General features: G+C 46.6%; 1 protein-coding gene across 3 annotated transcripts; it reads right to left on the bottom strand.

The window, feature by feature from the left end:
* Positions 1 to 1,540: 1,540 nt before the first annotated feature.
* On the bottom strand, positions 1,541 to 16,317 carry zbtb4 (zinc finger and BTB domain containing 4). Of its 3 annotated transcripts, none has more exons than XM_051429062.1 (2): positions 16,079 to 16,317; positions 1,541 to 10,210 (listed from the first exon to the last, which is right to left on the bottom strand). In XM_051429062.1, the coding sequence occupies exon 2, from the start codon at positions 10,192 to 10,194 to the stop codon at positions 4,669 to 4,671; it is 5,526 nt and encodes a 1,841-aa protein (XP_051285022.1). In that variant the 5' UTR covers positions 10,195 to 10,210; positions 16,079 to 16,317; the 3' UTR covers positions 1,541 to 4,668. The 3 variants fall into 3 exon arrangements, with proteins under 3 accessions (XP_051285022.1, XP_051285023.1, XP_051285024.1); XM_051429063.1 differs by lacking the exon at positions 16,079 to 16,317 and adding an exon at positions 15,931 to 16,040; XM_051429064.1 differs by lacking the exon at positions 16,079 to 16,317 and adding an exon at positions 10,315 to 10,744.

The raw sequence follows: 16,317 nt of genomic DNA, 5'->3' as shown, positions 1-16,317 counted from the left end.
TTTCTGCACACTGCCTCCCTGTGACACAGCGCCCTTCCAAGAAGGCTGTGGTGACTGGGAAATACCGGGAAAACACAAAGAAAGTAACATTCAGTAAACAACCTGTTATTCAGTAAATAACAATTGTGCCTTAATCATGTCTTAAACACACGGTATGTTGTAGGGCTGTCATGATGATTACCATTATCTCAATATTTCATGTTTAAAGAGCCCCTCCAGACATATATACGACATTTATAAATATTCTGCTTGGAAAATGTATGTTCGTCTGATGTGTTTTTTCTACAAAAAACAAATATAAGTTACAGATAAAAAAATCCTTAAAAAGTCATCTACTGTTGTAGTTTCACTGTTGGGACACAAAATGTCTCCTCCTTCACTGTAAAGTCCATTCTCAGTGTTTGTGCACTGGTGGCTTCAGGTTTCTACATCACACTTTTATAAGTCGCATACTGCACCAAGATTGACTTCCTGATCTATTTTGATGTCACAAAGCATGCTCTTAGGCCCCACCCTTTAAAAATCTGATTTTCAATGAGCACAGAGAAACTTTCTCCTATCAGCTGATGAGTGTGAAAACTTCTTTTCTACATGTATCTACACAAGTTAATGTAAGATCACGTGGATGTAAGTAGATGTTGGGAATCAGTTGCATAAATCTATTTTAATTGTATTTTCTTTCTTCCTTGTTTCTAAATAGTTAGTTGGGCTTTAACACTTTTTCTACATTGAAAAGTCAGAATGTGCACAGTGAAAAAGATCCATTGAGGTAAACTTATTCAGTACTTTACATTAGTGAAAAAATGTATCATCGACAAGAGAGCACTACTCCTTTAAATCCCAAGGATCCTGCAGGCCATGAATGCACCTTTTTCATTCACTCTCAACGTTTCATGATGAATGTTTTGATAAATTTATTCAATTTCTGAAATTCTTTCGTTCATATTCAATTTTGCAAGAAGAAATTCATCTGTGAGATCATCTTTTAGGAGTGCAAAGCCGGGTGACTCACCGGGCCGAGTGTTTCTGTTTAAACCACTGAGTCACTAGTGGGAAAGTGCTCATTCAAGGATGGTAAAAAATCAGCTCCTGACTCTGTCAAGAGGAAGCTGTAATTAGCCTCTGGTTTATATGTCAGGAACAAACTTTCAGGACAATATTTGTATAGAGAAAACATGAAAACGCACTGTGGTTAATGTTACATAAAAGAAAAACCATGGAATGAATAACCAAAGATACTGAAAAACATTCACCAGTGGAAACAGAGAAGACATTAAATCAACACTGAGCGATAGAAGTAAATTGCATCAGTATCAAACAACGGACCATGCGTTTAAAAGAAGTGCAAAGGATTCATTTTGACCAATTTCGATAAATGCTGAATGCACATTTCACCAGAGAATTCACAGGGAGGATCAAGCAATGTGGAACCAGGCATCCGCCAACTTTAAGCACATGGTTCACATTAAGAACTCAAGATCAACTTGTAAAGATGAATAGAGACATCATCTTAAAAAACATGAGACCAGACTAGAGCTGATTTCATTGGGTCATCAGGTTAATACTTTATTTTGTTTGATTGCAGCAAAGAGAAAGAAAGGGAGACGGAAACAAGGGGAGAGAGAGAGCGAGAGAAAGAGAGAGAGAGAGAGAGAGAGAGAGAACAAGAAGAATGTCGGAAAAAGGAGACTACAGACTTTGGGAGAGCTGTGGCTACAAGCCTTTGTATCAAATCTAAAGACAAAGTCATCAGGCAACATTAAAACATCTTTTAAAAATAACATTAACATATTTCATGGGCTCTATATGGCACAGTATTACCCTAGACATGTACACGATACCAAAACAGTTTAGCCACACCCCTACATCTATGAACAGCTTCATAGCAAACAAAGCCATGAAATCTATCTCCAAATTATACTGTCGTTTCTCAAGAAAATGTTCATTTACTATTCAAATTTCTTATGCCATAACAAGGCACCTTAACAGTTGAAATCTGGCAGATCCACATCTTACTATAGATAATTATTTAAATATCAAAGCAGAGGCACATTCATTTAAACTAAAACATACAGTAAATAGTTGTATATTACCACCAGATTCCAGTCCAGTCACTACAATACGTTGATTTGCATGCTTTTGGTCTGTATGATAACCTTGATGGCAAACTATGGCATAAGAAATGGTCCAAAAACACAAACATGTCCATCTACAGGAATGGCTTGAGAGAGAGTATTGGAGACAGCAAGGCTTTTTTACACTGAAACTAACCCACAGAAAAAGTGTCAAAGAACCAAAAAAAACAACCAAAAAAAAAAAAAACAGGTGGCCCATATACCGCCATGGGGTATGCTGCTTCGGCAGATTTACAGTATTTTGGTTTCCTTATTCAACCGGTCACTCACGTCTCACGTCTTGTACACAAGACACGTACGGCCTACGCGCAAAAGGCTTGTAACCACACCCAAGGGGGATGCTTGTGCATCCACAGTTGGTCATGCTGTGTTTTAACACACTCCTGCCTGAACCAAAAGGCGCCCCGGTACCATCACACACATGCACACACACGCTGAAACATATGTACTCCGTTCAGGAGGAGGTGCAGTGCGCAAGTGTGTATGCATGAGGGAAGAGGGAGAATTAAAAACAGCTCCTAAATAGTGACTGTGAGACGTAAATGTGGCAGCTAGTTTTGTGGAATATCTCCAAAACTGCGGTCTATAACGAATAATAAAAAAAAAAAAAAAGAAATATTAAGAGAGATATGGAAGATGAAGAGGCCAGAAAATATAAAAGGAAACAGAAACAAAAGCTGTGCGCACAATGCCAGATTTGCTGAGGATATAAACGGTTAGGAAGCAAGTGTTGCTCATGCTTTGTGGATACAGAACCCAAGTTTACTGACATGTTCCTAGGACTACTGTATATATGCATACCAGACGTTATACGGTTCTTTAACAGGTTATTTGTGTCAAAACAGAAACAAAAAGGAACTGAAACCAACTCTACCATTAATGCAGCTGTACTTCATTAACCTCATGACTAAATTTACATTCATATTTTTAAGTTTACTCCCCCTTTTTCACTGAAGCCATTTCCATCTGGTAAGAGGGCTAAACAACATAAACAACAACATAGTTTAACAAAACAAACATATAGAGATAACATTACACATAACAAAAAGGCCCCAGGAGGGCAGCTGGGGAGTGTCGGGCCACCACTTTGGCTGCTAAGCTCAGCCTTTTCCTATCTCTTAGTAAATGACACAGGGCAGGAGGGGAAATAGTTCAGGCTATTTCCAAACTCTCCTCAGGTGGGAAGCAGTTTTTTTTGTCATTTTCATTTCTGTGGGGCCTTCTGACTCAGAGTCCAACAGTTTTGTGCCCATATATTTCTTCCTATCCAGAAACTCAATACCCTGAATCCATTTTTTTTCTTTTTCCTTCCTTGCTATTGCTTTCTTCTTCCTGGCTTCGGAAATGGAGCCTTTTCCTCTTCCAATCAAAGAGGGAAAGGCTACGTAAGATGAAGGCTGATTGGTTTTTATTCTTTTCCTTTTTGTTTTTTTACGTGAAGGAAATGAGATGAAAAACGGAAGTGCAATGGTCTACCAGCCTTTTAATTCTTACCCAGTGGCCAGCTACATATCCAAAGCAGCTACAAGTGTCCCCTTTAAGTGACCACTACTTTTCTATTTTGTGCACGTAAGGTTTAAACTATGGTGAATGCTATACAGATCCTACAGTGTCATCTGGCCACGAAGTCGCCAGGTTAGCTGAGACATAAGAAGCTCAGATGATCTGTCATTGTCATGCGTCCATCCATAGCATTGACTTCTTAATGATTTGGATATGAGGAATCACTTCTAAATGCACTTCTACACATTGACCTACAGCTAGCTATTCCAACTAGAGTAGGAATGCTGTGTGCGTCTCACACGGAATGATCTAGCCATTCACACACACACACACACACACACACACACACACACTGTCACACACACGCAGTAATGCCTGCTTAAGCCCACCTCTGCATGCACACATCCCTACATACATGTGCATGTACATGCTCATATATAACTTTCATGGACAGTTTGACAACAGGATAGACCTGCATTCTCATTCGCTCGCACAAACATACGCAAAGGTTTGAGTTGCTTAATGCTCCACCTCTAACTGCGTCGAGTAAGGACTCTTCTGTCTCATCCCTTATCCTTGCCCACACAAGCCTTCCCTGAAGAGCGTTTATCCTCGTTATGCGGTGACTATAAAGGGAAGCAGACTGAACTAATTTTTCACACAACACACCCTGTTAGCAGTTCTTATTCTTATAAGATAATATAATGAGTCAGAGAGGAAGATTAATCAAGCTCTAGAACTACGACACACTACAGCAAGACAGGAGAGACACAGAGAAAGGTGAGTGAGAGTAAAGAGAGGGGAGTAATGATACGTCACTATAATATCGGCCTCTCTCCCCGTTTCTTTGCTCCTTCTCCTCCTTTCAGCCTTCCCCTGTTTTAATGCCTAGCTCTGATCTCTACTGAATAAAAGAGAGGCAGGGGTACTGTGCGAGTGTGACCCAGTGAGCAATGCACCCCTCCCGCTCCCATCCTAAACAGGCCAGGCCATCCCCTTTGAAATATATTCCTTATAGTGCTTCTGTGTCCTACGGTTTGCTGCCGCTGCTGTCTCGTTGCTTCTTGCTGCTGCCACTGCTGCTGCTGTAGAGGCTGGGGTTTGCCACAAGGGGGTGAGGGGCTGCGCCCATGTAGGGTCCAGCAGTGGCGGCATAGTTGAAGATGGCAGGGAGGAAAGGCAGAGGCTCCACCTTGTCTCCTCCAGGTGCCATCATATTCAGAGCCACAGGAAGAGCCGCAAGGTTATAAGGGTATGCCAGCAGCTGGGGCCCATAGAGCAGCTGGTAAGGGTCAGGATAAAATGGCAGCTTAGCCAAATCCCCACCATTAGGAACCATCATTTTTCCCAGTGGGCCAAAGGGAAGAGCTCCAGCAGGATAGGAGGACATAAGCAGGTTTTCCTCCTGCTTCTTCCCAGAGCGGTAGCTGTCCGGCACAATAAGGGGTAGGGGATAATTCTGGGCATGGTATCCCACCGGGTTGGCGTCCCCCTGCTGGGAGTCTCTGGAAGAAACTGTCTCCTGGTGCTCCGGCTCAGGTGGTTGGGGGGCTCGGGGGAGAAGCAGAGCGTGGGCAGAGGGGCGGTCACCGGCACCAGCTGCTCCAGTGGGCAGTGTGAGCCTGTCGAGTCCTTGTGAACTGGAGTGAACCTGGCGGTTGGCTTGAGCTAACAGTCCAATAGTTGAGGGTGACCGGCAGGGCGACTTGGGAGTGTGCCTGTGTGAGGAGGGTCCATTCATAGTGGTTTGAGTGGGGATATGCTGGGGGGACGGCACAGGGCTCAAGGGCTCCTCTTTAGGGACCAACAGAGAAATCTGGTCCTCGGGGGCGTGTGCAACTCTACTCATTTGCTGGGTCCTCTCTATCTCTTTTTCTCTCTCTTTTGCCATTTCTTTGTCCCTCTCCCTTTCTCTCTGTCTCTCGAGCTCCCTCTCTTTCTCCCTCTGCCTCTCTATCTCCCTCTCTCTAGCTAGAATAGAGGACATGGTCAGGTCTTGTGCTTCATTGGGAGAGGGACTCCTGGACAGGGATGCAACTCTGAGATCTTGGACCAGAGGTGGTTCCTCATAACCTCCATGTAGAAATATACCACTCCCACCCTGCCTCTCTCGGTCCATAATGACCCCATCCCGTTTCATGAATCCCCCCTCAGAGCTGAGAGCTGTTGTCATGGAAACAGGAGGAGCAGCAGTGGTTATTCTGGTCTGTGACGTCACGGGCACATTTGGAGAGGTGTTGGTGGATGCCACTATGTGCACAGGGCTGGGTAGTCTATGGATCTGGCTGTCTAGGTTCTTTTTGCTGGGTGTGCGGTAGTCCAGACATTCAGGTCCATTCATGACTAGCACGCTCTGGAGAGCGGAGGGCGTGGCAGGCGTGAATTCGTGTTTGGTGGGTGTAAGGTTAACTGGGCTTTCTAATGGAGGGTCTGCAACTTGTGGGCTGGGCTCTCTCTCTGGAGATGGCTGTGTGAGCTCTGTCAGTTCAGGTTTGTCACTGGATTCTGACATCTGACGTCCATCCGTCACTTCACTGAGATGGTCTTCATGCTGTTGTGATGCCAAACAGTCACCACTGCTGGGCGGGTCTGGTGTTGAATAGCTGATAACTGAAACAGAGAGAGCACTGGGAACCAGTCCTTTTTCAGTCTCTAGGTCTCTGCTAACAGTGTTAACAACTGTTTCTGTTGTTTTTGAATCTTTATCCTCCTTTTCTCTCTCTGGGGAACTGCTTAACTCATGGCGTCGGATATGGCGAGTTAGTGCTGAAGATGTCTTGCACACCTTATGACACTGTGGACAGGTGTGTCGTGATAATGCTCTTCTGCTTAGGCGACTCGGACTAGAATTACTCCCCGCTAAGCCTACTTGCCCCCCTTTTTCTTCATCATACTTGGCGATCTCTGGCACGGATTTAACCCCGACTCCTTCAACTTGTTCACCAAGTGTCACTTTAGGGGGTACGGAGGGTGCCTCAGCAGGCTTGGGATGCTGGGCTCTCTGGTGATCTTCCAACTTATCCCTTGAGGGGAAAGTGGCTCGGCAGAAGAGGCATACAAACTCCAGCAGATGGCTCAGCTCGTGTTTGTCTCGCTTCCTGGGGCTTGAGAACCAGCGGCCACATGTACCACACTCTGCTGCATTCCCATTAGTCCAAGGCCGCCTCTTTATTCCTGTAGGAGCCACTGAGGTAGACACAGGGGGCTTTGGAGAGTGCAGAGGAGGAGGAGTGGAAACCTTGTGACAGGCCTCCTTAACTTGTTCTTCTGCATCTTTGTTTTTCTCCTTTAAAGGGGCAGAGAAATAATTCCTTTCCTTCTTTTTCCTCTCTCCCTTGTCTCTGTTAGCTTTTGACGTTTTTTCGGCTTCCTCAATCTTCCCATCCTCTTCCTCATCTTGTGATTTATCTGTTTCTTTATTCACGTGGTTCTTGAGTCTCTCGGCCCTCCTCTTCAGCCGGATGGAGCGCTTGAACTTCAGTTTTCTCTGCCAGCTCTTGACCCTCTGTAGGTGTGCTTGGGCCTTTCTCTTAGGCTTGTAGGAGTAGTAAGGCCGCCATAAATTATCCTCTGTGTCATGGTCGCTGTCCTGCTCACGCACCTCCTGACGGAAGTAGTACTCCCTCACTTCATCAGGGGATTTGGATGTCTTTTTCCTGACATCCTCCTCCTCCTCCTCCTCTTCACAATCATCTCCTTCCTTATCCCCCTCTGCTTCCAGGCTGGCCCTGCGGTGGAGGCGGTGTTTATGGTGATGGTGGTGGGAATGAGAGTGCCGTTGTTCCTTGGCTTCCCGCACAGAGGATGTTTCACTACGTTTGATTTTTGGGGGAGAAAGGCTCTTATCTCTCCTGAGGTCTGTTTCAGAGATGCTGCGCTTCACTATTGCTTCTTCACCGATACGTACAGTTATCTGGCACAGTGGCCCTGCTTCTTTGACCTGTGACCCTACAGATGCTGACAGCTGCTTCGAGTTAGAGATGTCACTTTTGCTGTGGGACTTGCGCGATTTGTGAAACAATCTGCCTGTCTCTGCATCCTGTCTACCTCTTGAGCGCTCCTCTGTGGTATCTGAACTGTCTCTTGACCTCTTTCTATGGCTATCTGCGCTATCTCTTTGTTTTTTGATTGGCCTGGGACTGCCCTTGTGTGAAGTCTGACTGCTGCTGGTTTCAGGAGATGGGCTGTTCATTGGGCTTTTTTCACTTCCAGAGGTGACCTGGTTGCTATGCACAATGACAGAGGATGACACTGCTGTTCCATGAACTATGACAGAGGGTTTTGTATGGCCATATGTTATCACAGAAGGCATGCTTGTTTCTGTACCTCTACCAGCCTTGGGAGTTTTGGTTTTGCTGCTACTAGACGTTTTGAAACTGCCACTGCCTCTTCCCTGCTCTAACTCCAGGGCCTCACTGTCATGTTTTCTAACTTGGGGCATGTCTGTCTGGGGGAGGGTTGTTAGTCCGGAGATGTCCCTGTGCTCAGCAGGCACGGACACAGGGAAGCCATCGGGGAAGGCATCTGGGTCAGGCTTTACACTCTGAGGGTGGGCCCCACTGATTAGGCTTTGTAGGTCCTCAGGGCCCAGAGTACAGCCCAGGCCGGGCAGGGAGAGGGAAGGTGTTTCAGTTGATGGCAGTAACAGGCCATTATGCAAACTATCACTGTAGGTCTTGTAGGGTCTCTTCTGGGAGCGCATGGGGAGAAGGCGGTAAAGCTTGAGGGCATTAGCTTTCTGTTTATAACCACCGTTAGCTGTCTTTTCACTGGAGATGAGGCTGGGATTAATCCCGTGGATGGCCTTCTGGTGTGTTTTCAGGTTGTAGTAGGTAGCGAAGGCATCCCAGCAGAAGATGCACTGGTAGCGCCGCTCACCTGTGTGCCACACCTCATGCTTTGTGCGGTACTCAGCCAGGGCAAAGACCTTGTCACAAAAATGGCACGGATATCTGCGGCGCCATGAGTGTACATTAGAGTGACGCTTCAGGCTGGATAGAGTCATGTAGGAGCGCTCACACACAGAGCAGAAGTAAATGACATTGCCATCTACCACCTTCACAAAATGGTGTTCATCACCCTCTAGTAGCTCTGTGGCTGCTGCATCATCACCTTGGATACGTGCCAGGAGGCTCCGCGCTTTCTTCCCTGGCCGCGCCTTACTGATGTCTGTTTCTCCCACAATCACTCCCCCCTCCACTCTCACCTCACCCTCCTCCAGTGGCTCCTCCTTTGGCTGCACAGTGAGAGAAGGAGGGCCCAGGCTGTTGGAGGGTAGGCTTGGCACCCTGCAGGAGGCCTCATGGGATTGCAGTCTCTTGCTGTGGATGAAGACTTTGCCACAGTAACGGCAACTGAGGGCGCGGCTGCCACGATGCAGCCGCATGTGGACTGTCAGGGAGGAGGCCGAGCTGAAAAGTCGATGGCATACTCCGCAAATCAGCTCGGGCTTCAGGCTGTCGGTAGGGGAGTAGGAGGACGAGTGAGGGGGTGCGGTGAGACCCTCAGATGGGGGAGGAGGGGGTGGTGGGAGGGGGGGAGGGAGGTGGAGGGTGGGTGGGTGAAGACTTGGTCCATGAGGGCTTCCCACCTTCCCAGCTGGTCTTCCTGTTATTTTCTCTCTCCTCTCCGCATCCCCGCCTCTCTGATAGGCTGACGTGCCCAGGCTGAAGAGGATCTGGGCAGTTTGAGAAGGTGAGGCTGTACCGTTGGCCAACCTGTGCCTCTCATCCCATCCATCGCCACCATAACAGCCCCCTAATGACCCACTGGAGGATCGTGGGGGCGACCTGTGAAACTGAGTCTCTGGATTGAGTTTAGAGCACTTCAGAGGAGGCGGGGATTTTATATCCCTCCTGATAAGTGCATGAACAGTCATGGGAGATGAGGAGGAGGACGGTGAAGAGGACGGAGAGCTGTCGTGCCTCGGGGGCTTAAAAGGTCTGTGCTTTACGTCCATGGTAGCATCCAGTTTCCACAGCGACCCCTCGTCTGAACTCTTGGAGGATGGCCGCTGTCGGTGAGGGGAAGGGGAGGATGACGAGGAGCTACGACAGTGGTTTGGAGATGTCAGGGAGGCTGGAAGGGGGGCGGCACTAAGTGGGAAGCTTAGGGTAATTTTTGCATTCTTAGGTCCATCAGCCATGTCCTCTAGCCTGTCCTCCATCACGGCCTCTCCCCGGCCTCCATGCCTTTTACCCTTCATCTCCAACTGCTCAGCTTCCCCTTCCTCCTCCTCTTCTTCAGGCTGAGAGACCACTCCAAGACAGTGGACTGGTTTGTGTAGCCCTTTGATCTTGCTAGAGCTGCAGAAAGCGACAGGCGGATGTAACTGTGAGGAGTCCTGAACCGGGTGAAGGTTGTCTACAGCCACTAATGACAGTGGCAGGGAAGACAAAGGTGACGACCGCTGACTCTGGTAGCACGTGGTGTCCTTAGTTGCACTATGTGTGAGGTTGCAGAGGGGAGTTAGCCCAGCAGCCAGGTGTTGCTCACTCAGACGTGACTGAATAAGGCCCGCATGGAGGGGGTCCCACACCTTCTCACCGGACACCATGACCAGCCCCCGAAATCTGGAAGAGAAACCATAAAGAACCCATTAGCATTATATACATCCCAAGATTAATGCATAACATGCAAATATACATCAACATGAAGCAAAGAATTAACATTGCACCCAAAGCTTTTGCAGTAGCAGCCATGACGCTTGTGGAGCTTTTGAGAAACGGAAAAGAAAACTAAATGCCCCAGCAATGCTGAACTCCAACAGCTCAGCCAGGAATGGTGAGTGAAAGGAGGGAGAGGGTAGGGGGAAGGAATGAATCTGCGGCAGTGCTGGTTTAGATTTCAGCGTGCCACAACCAAGCCTTCAGAAAGGCATTCCAGAGATCCATCTCTCTCGACTGTGACACAACATTCCCTATGCCTAATTGGAAGGCGTTCAGATTTAATCAAGATTCAGAACAGTGTTGAATTAGATCCATGGCCCTAACTCTAACGTACGTAAAAATAGTCCCACTCTCTTGCTATTTGAGCAAGAGCCTGGTTAGCCATTCCTGGCAGTGGCTAGTATTTGCCGGGCATGACTCTAACCATTTATTTGTGAAGGCAAAGGCGGGAGGGAAGGAAAGAGGGGAAGAGGAGAAGGGAGGGAGATTGCATGCATGTGCACAGAGAAGGGGTGTTTTTCCGCCCTCTGCATCCGGTACAATCTCAGCTAAGCTGTAGGAGATGAGCGACAGGCTATTCTCATTTCCATTCTAATTCGCGGTGGTGGCGGATGCAGTCCTCCTGCAATTTCTCCATATATAAGATTCATATGTGAGAGGCAATTTTCTGTTGCTACTTATTTAAAATGGGTCCATTTGTTTAGGTCTGCAGAAGGGGGAGAAGAACGAAGACAGTATAAGGCCATAATGATGAGATGAGAAGAAAAATCCTCAGTCATGCTTTTCTGCCTGCGTTTTCAAGCAGCAAAGCAGCCAGGAAGGCAGGCCGCTGTAAAATTCCACAGGCAGCCCTGAACAGGCAGAAACTAGGTCAGCACTGTTATTGCAGAGGGAAGAGGAGGGAGAGAGAGGGAGAGAAAGGGAGAGAGAGAGAGAGAGAGAGAGAGAGAGGGTGAGGATGAAGAGAGTGAAAGGGTGATAGAAAAAAGGAGAGAGAGAGAGAGAGAGAGAGAGAGAGAGAGAGTGAGGGTTAGTGAGAGAGCATGAGACAGAGAGAGACGGAGAGAGGAGGAGGGACGGTGGGTTTGAAACAGGAACAGTCAGACACACTGCACTGTCAGACAGACAGGAGCCCGGGCAAACACTAACACACAAAAAACAACCAGCACACAGACAAACAAAAAATCATGCACATACACTCACACAAACAAACATGCATGTGTACATAACACTGAACATACATTCATACATGCCCGCAGGCAGGAAAGACAGCCATAAACAAAGTAGTTCAACATGGATGGGCCTACTTGTAAATGACATTCAAAATCAAAAGGTGAATCTGAGTGCAACACCGCACTGAGACTGAGGGCACAGGTGGAATAAAGTACAGTCAACAAAAGGAAAACAGAAGTGGCAATTAATGACGTTCTTAGGGCAAGCAGTGGCGCATGCATTTGTTGTACAAGGACAACAAACCAGTTCATGTCTATTAAAGATGATCTGTGTCTAAAAACAAGGACAATCCGGTCTCGCCAGACTTGCCATCTTTCGTTGCTCTGTATTGAAACAGGCCGTCATTGTCGCTCACATTTGCTGAGCGATAAATGTTGTGCAGGAAATCCCTTATGGCAAGCGTCAGTCTGCTACAAGTGGGCGCACACACTGAGAGACAGTGCTAAGGCTAAAAATTTCACCATCTCATCTGATGCTTGCGCCGCGGACAGGAAAATGCGTATGACGCCCCCTCGCTTATCTCCCTGTGACGCACACAGACGCTGCACAACCAGAGCCTGCACGACACGCTGTCTGACTGTGACAGGCAGCTTCTAACAGGCTTTAAATGTACTAGATTTACTCAGACACACAGGGATATGTGCACAAATGCATAGGACATGCAGAAAGACACTTTTATCGTTTTGTTTTTATTTGTGCAGATGAGTGAATACACACATGAAGACACGTACATCTTTCTGTACCATTCACAGGCACACAAACAAATGTGACCATGAATGTGGTAAGGACCCTAAAGCAAAATCAAAATAAACAGCAACCCTGTTCCCACACCTCTCTGCAACAGGATGTTCTGCACAAACAAACATGTTGGTCAGCTTATGAAGTGCTCATCTATTTACGCTTGTGGCAATACAAAACCGCATCGCACGAACAGGTACTCAGCTGGTGCAGGACAAATTACTAACTAGATTCACGTAAACAAAAAATACATTATACCAAACGCAGTGGCTTTCATGTAACAGACAGTCGCTCTTCACTGGCAGGCGGAGGGAACAGAGGCATACATTTTGCCACGCACTGATTCAATTTGTATTCCATATCAAATGACAAATGTGAGGCAAAAGTAAACACTGTTGGCTCTTGATTCTGGGAATTTCCTTTTTCCATTCTTTCATGTTAAATCATTAGAAATAGCATAAACTGGCAGATTAGTCTCGCTCTCTTAAAACCAATTAACTAACTAATATTTTAAGTGCTGTTTGGCTCAATAATCCGAGCATATTCTCTGCTTGAATTTTGGGACCAATATAAAACGGCAGAAGTTTTACTATTTGACTCTGAGATACTTTGCCACTAGCATCTGAAAAACATAGATGACTTTATGACCTTGGAAACCATTAGTTAGTAATCCACTGAATTTAAACAGTCACTGGGAACATCACTGCTAAAGTGGCCTTGCATAACATAAGGCAGGACGGCAGAAGAGTTAGGCTGGTGCGCCAGCTCAGGGCCTTGAACCAGCCGTTGAGCAATCTGTTTATTCCACACTGAAACTGGTACTTGTGCTGACAGACAAATAAGCTTTAGGATTCAATGTTTTGTTTTCCATCCCTAAGAAAATCTCTAAGAAAAAATCTAGCCCACAAGTATCGTGATATTATGCACTTCAGAGAGAAACTACATGCAAACTGAAACTTAATTTAGTTATAAAATAAACAGTTTAAAGCTATTTGGTCCAATAGCTCTTGTAATTGAGGGTTAGAAGACTGATCATAGCAAATTGCATTTTTAATACTGTTTTAGTGCCATTTAATTTAACATTTTAATATAAATATAAACAGCTATTTGTACTGAAGCCTCATTAAAATGTCTTTAATAGAGTTTAGCTAAACTCAAGTCATCTCTGCTTCCCCACTACTCTCACTATTAAAGGACAATTCTGTTTGAATACAAGTTGGGTTGTATTTTCATATTTTTGGCCACAAAACACACCAAAGTAGTTCCTGAGTAGAAATGATCTAAATCACTCTACTTTGAGATGAAAATGATTTTATTTGTTTATTTATCAGAGGCAATGGATTAGCTACATTTCATCAGCAAGTCCCCTTGGCAGTAATCCCTAACTGCACATGAAACCTGCGTGTGCACAAAGCTACAGTAACCTGACAGAGTACACTGCAGGTCAAAGCAGAACCAGGAAGTTGATCTGTAATTTGTGTATTTCTATTTTGCACTTCTATTTTAGCAGTGTCACTGTAGTCACAGATCTCAGCAATTAGGTTGCTGAGTGCAAAGTTATTATTACTGATAGGAACGGGGGCCAAAACTACCAAAATAAGAAACCAAGTTGTAATAAACCAGAATTATCTTTTAACTATATCTTTAGAAGTGATGTGCCGTCATTATGTGTGTTTGTGTGTGTGTTTGAGGAATTAAGGGGAGTGCCCGCGAGGCAGAATGTGGGGGGCCTCGGTGTTCCAGCCGGTGAGCCAGTGGCGAGGAGCATGTGGGAAGAGGAAGGTGTCAGTTGGGCTTTCTCCCCAGTGAGGGGCAGCCAGAGGGGCCCAAGTATCGGAGCAGCAGTTGGTCTGTGAAGAGGGAGTGTATGTGTACGCATGAGGGTGTGTGTGGGTGGGTGGGTGGGTGGGAGGCAAGGGGGGGGGCGGCATCGTTAGGAAGAACAGCTACTGAACTCTCCACAACCCCCCGGCCAAGAGAGCGTGATGGAGCCAGCCAGATGGGATAGAGGGAAGGAGGGAGGGAAGGAGGGAGGAGGTAAGGGAAGTTGGTATGGGTCGGGGAGTGGTTGAGTGGAGATGGTGGTGGTGGTGGTGGTTGTGGTGATGTGAGTGGGGTGGGGTAGGGGTAACTTCAAACATGCCTCTCCTATGTTCACATTTCATGGTTTCCTTGTCTTTCAGATCCCCCTCAGCATGACTGACTGCATGCCCCCCTCATCTCCCCCTCCCCATGTGTAAACTGTCGTATCGTGGTGTTTTCGCATGCCGCTCCATGCACCAACAAACCTACCCATGTCTAAAACGCCATACTGTCCACGCTCTGTTAGCTCCCAGCCAGCACGTAATTCCCATAATTCTGCTTGCTGCAACAGAATCATGGGAGGCATTAGGAAACAGTAAGGCCAAAAAGGTACCCCTGGAGAGCAGTAACACTACACCGGTGACCCTTTTGAGGTAATTTCCCCAAAATCATTTTCAATTTCACACGCAGTCCCTGTTGAAGGGAGTGTGAAAGCCCCATTGGAGTTCTCAGTCTCAAACAACCGAGAAACATTTGAGTATTAGCAAGGCTGAGTCAGAGCGCCATGTAAACTGCAAGTATATGTCGGTTTAGAGAAGATGAAGTGCTGCACCAGTTTCCTGAACGTGTCCACATCCTTTATGTTTGTGGCATTTAAAAAAAAAAAGCACAATAAAACAAAGCCAACAAACTCGGTCTTGCAACCCGCAAGAGTTGCATGTTAGAGCTTTCATGCCCGGGGCAAAAAAAGGCTCAAAGATAAATACAGCAGACATGATTTATCTGCTGTGTGACCTAAACACAAATGACCACAATAAAAAGGCTGCCACCACTATGACAACATAATTTGTGTGACACCACAGAGCAGCGAGAAACTACACTTCCTATTGCCTGACCTATGACCCTGTGGCAGTGTGGATCATATAGGGGCCTGGCTTGGCATCCATGAAAACCAGGAATGTGGAGTAGTTGGCAGCAGATGCTCTGTTGTTTTGGTTAAAAAAAAAAAAAAATTAAAAAAATAATTGAAGGCTTAGGGCCCCAACAACGGGGTAGGTGACATCAATATGCCCTCTGCTGCTCTAGGAGAGACAACCTCCAGCACAACAACAGGCTGGTAAAATGGAGGACAAACTGGGCGGCCCATAACTGAAATAAGAGACACAACTGTTCGGTGGAACTAGAGATGTTTACCGTCGCATATATACAAGTTTTTCTCCCAAAACACTTCCTCTGATGTTGGTAGTAAGTTGATGGGCAGGACTGGCCCACCATGTTAAGACCCTCAACAACAAAGCTCACATCTGTTCAGACGTGTGCTGAACACCCCCTGACTTGCGGTGAATCACAGAGATGCAAGAGGCTTCGATAAATTTAAAGTTTGATCACAATCTCAAAACGAGTCATTGCTCTGAAAAAGAACTGCGTGGTGCGCCAGTAACAGAGGGGAGGATGAGGGAGAGAAGGCCTGCGCACACGCACACACACACACACACACACACACACACACACACAACAGACCCAGTACAGACACACACTCATAAATACGCTTCCAGAAACACACACACACTGCATAAATACGCACACCCTCCAACACTCACGCCCCAACACACGCACAGTAAAATAAAAACCTTTTCCTCCTCTTCACGCGCGGAGCAACCACCGCCACAGCAGCGGAGTGAAGCAGAAAAACAAGCAGGAAAACAACAGAATTCAGCCTCTCTTCCTCTTATTCTCTCTGGCTGTCTCTCAGGAAGGCAAGCATACAAGAGAACGTACCTCGGAAAACCTCCTGCTGCATCTCTGCTGCGATGTGTTCTCTCCCCTCACACTCACACTCCCTCTCTCCCTCTCTCTCTCTCTCTCTCTCTCCCCCCCTTGGTCTGTGTATGCGCACGTCTGAGTGTGTGTGAGTGAGAGAGAGAGAGAGAGAGAGAGAGAGAGAGAGAGAGAGCGTAGGGAGAGGCGGTGCGCACACACAAGTACACACACATACAGGCAGCAGTGTGTGAAGACAG

This window comes from Dicentrarchus labrax, unplaced genomic scaffold, assembly GCF_905237075.1.
Source record: "Dicentrarchus labrax unplaced genomic scaffold, dlabrax2021, whole genome shotgun sequence".
Classification (NCBI taxonomy): Eukaryota; Metazoa; Chordata; class Actinopteri; family Moronidae; genus Dicentrarchus; species Dicentrarchus labrax.
Note: the sequence above shows the minus strand (reverse complement) of the source record. Positions and strands in the feature narration are given on the sequence as shown.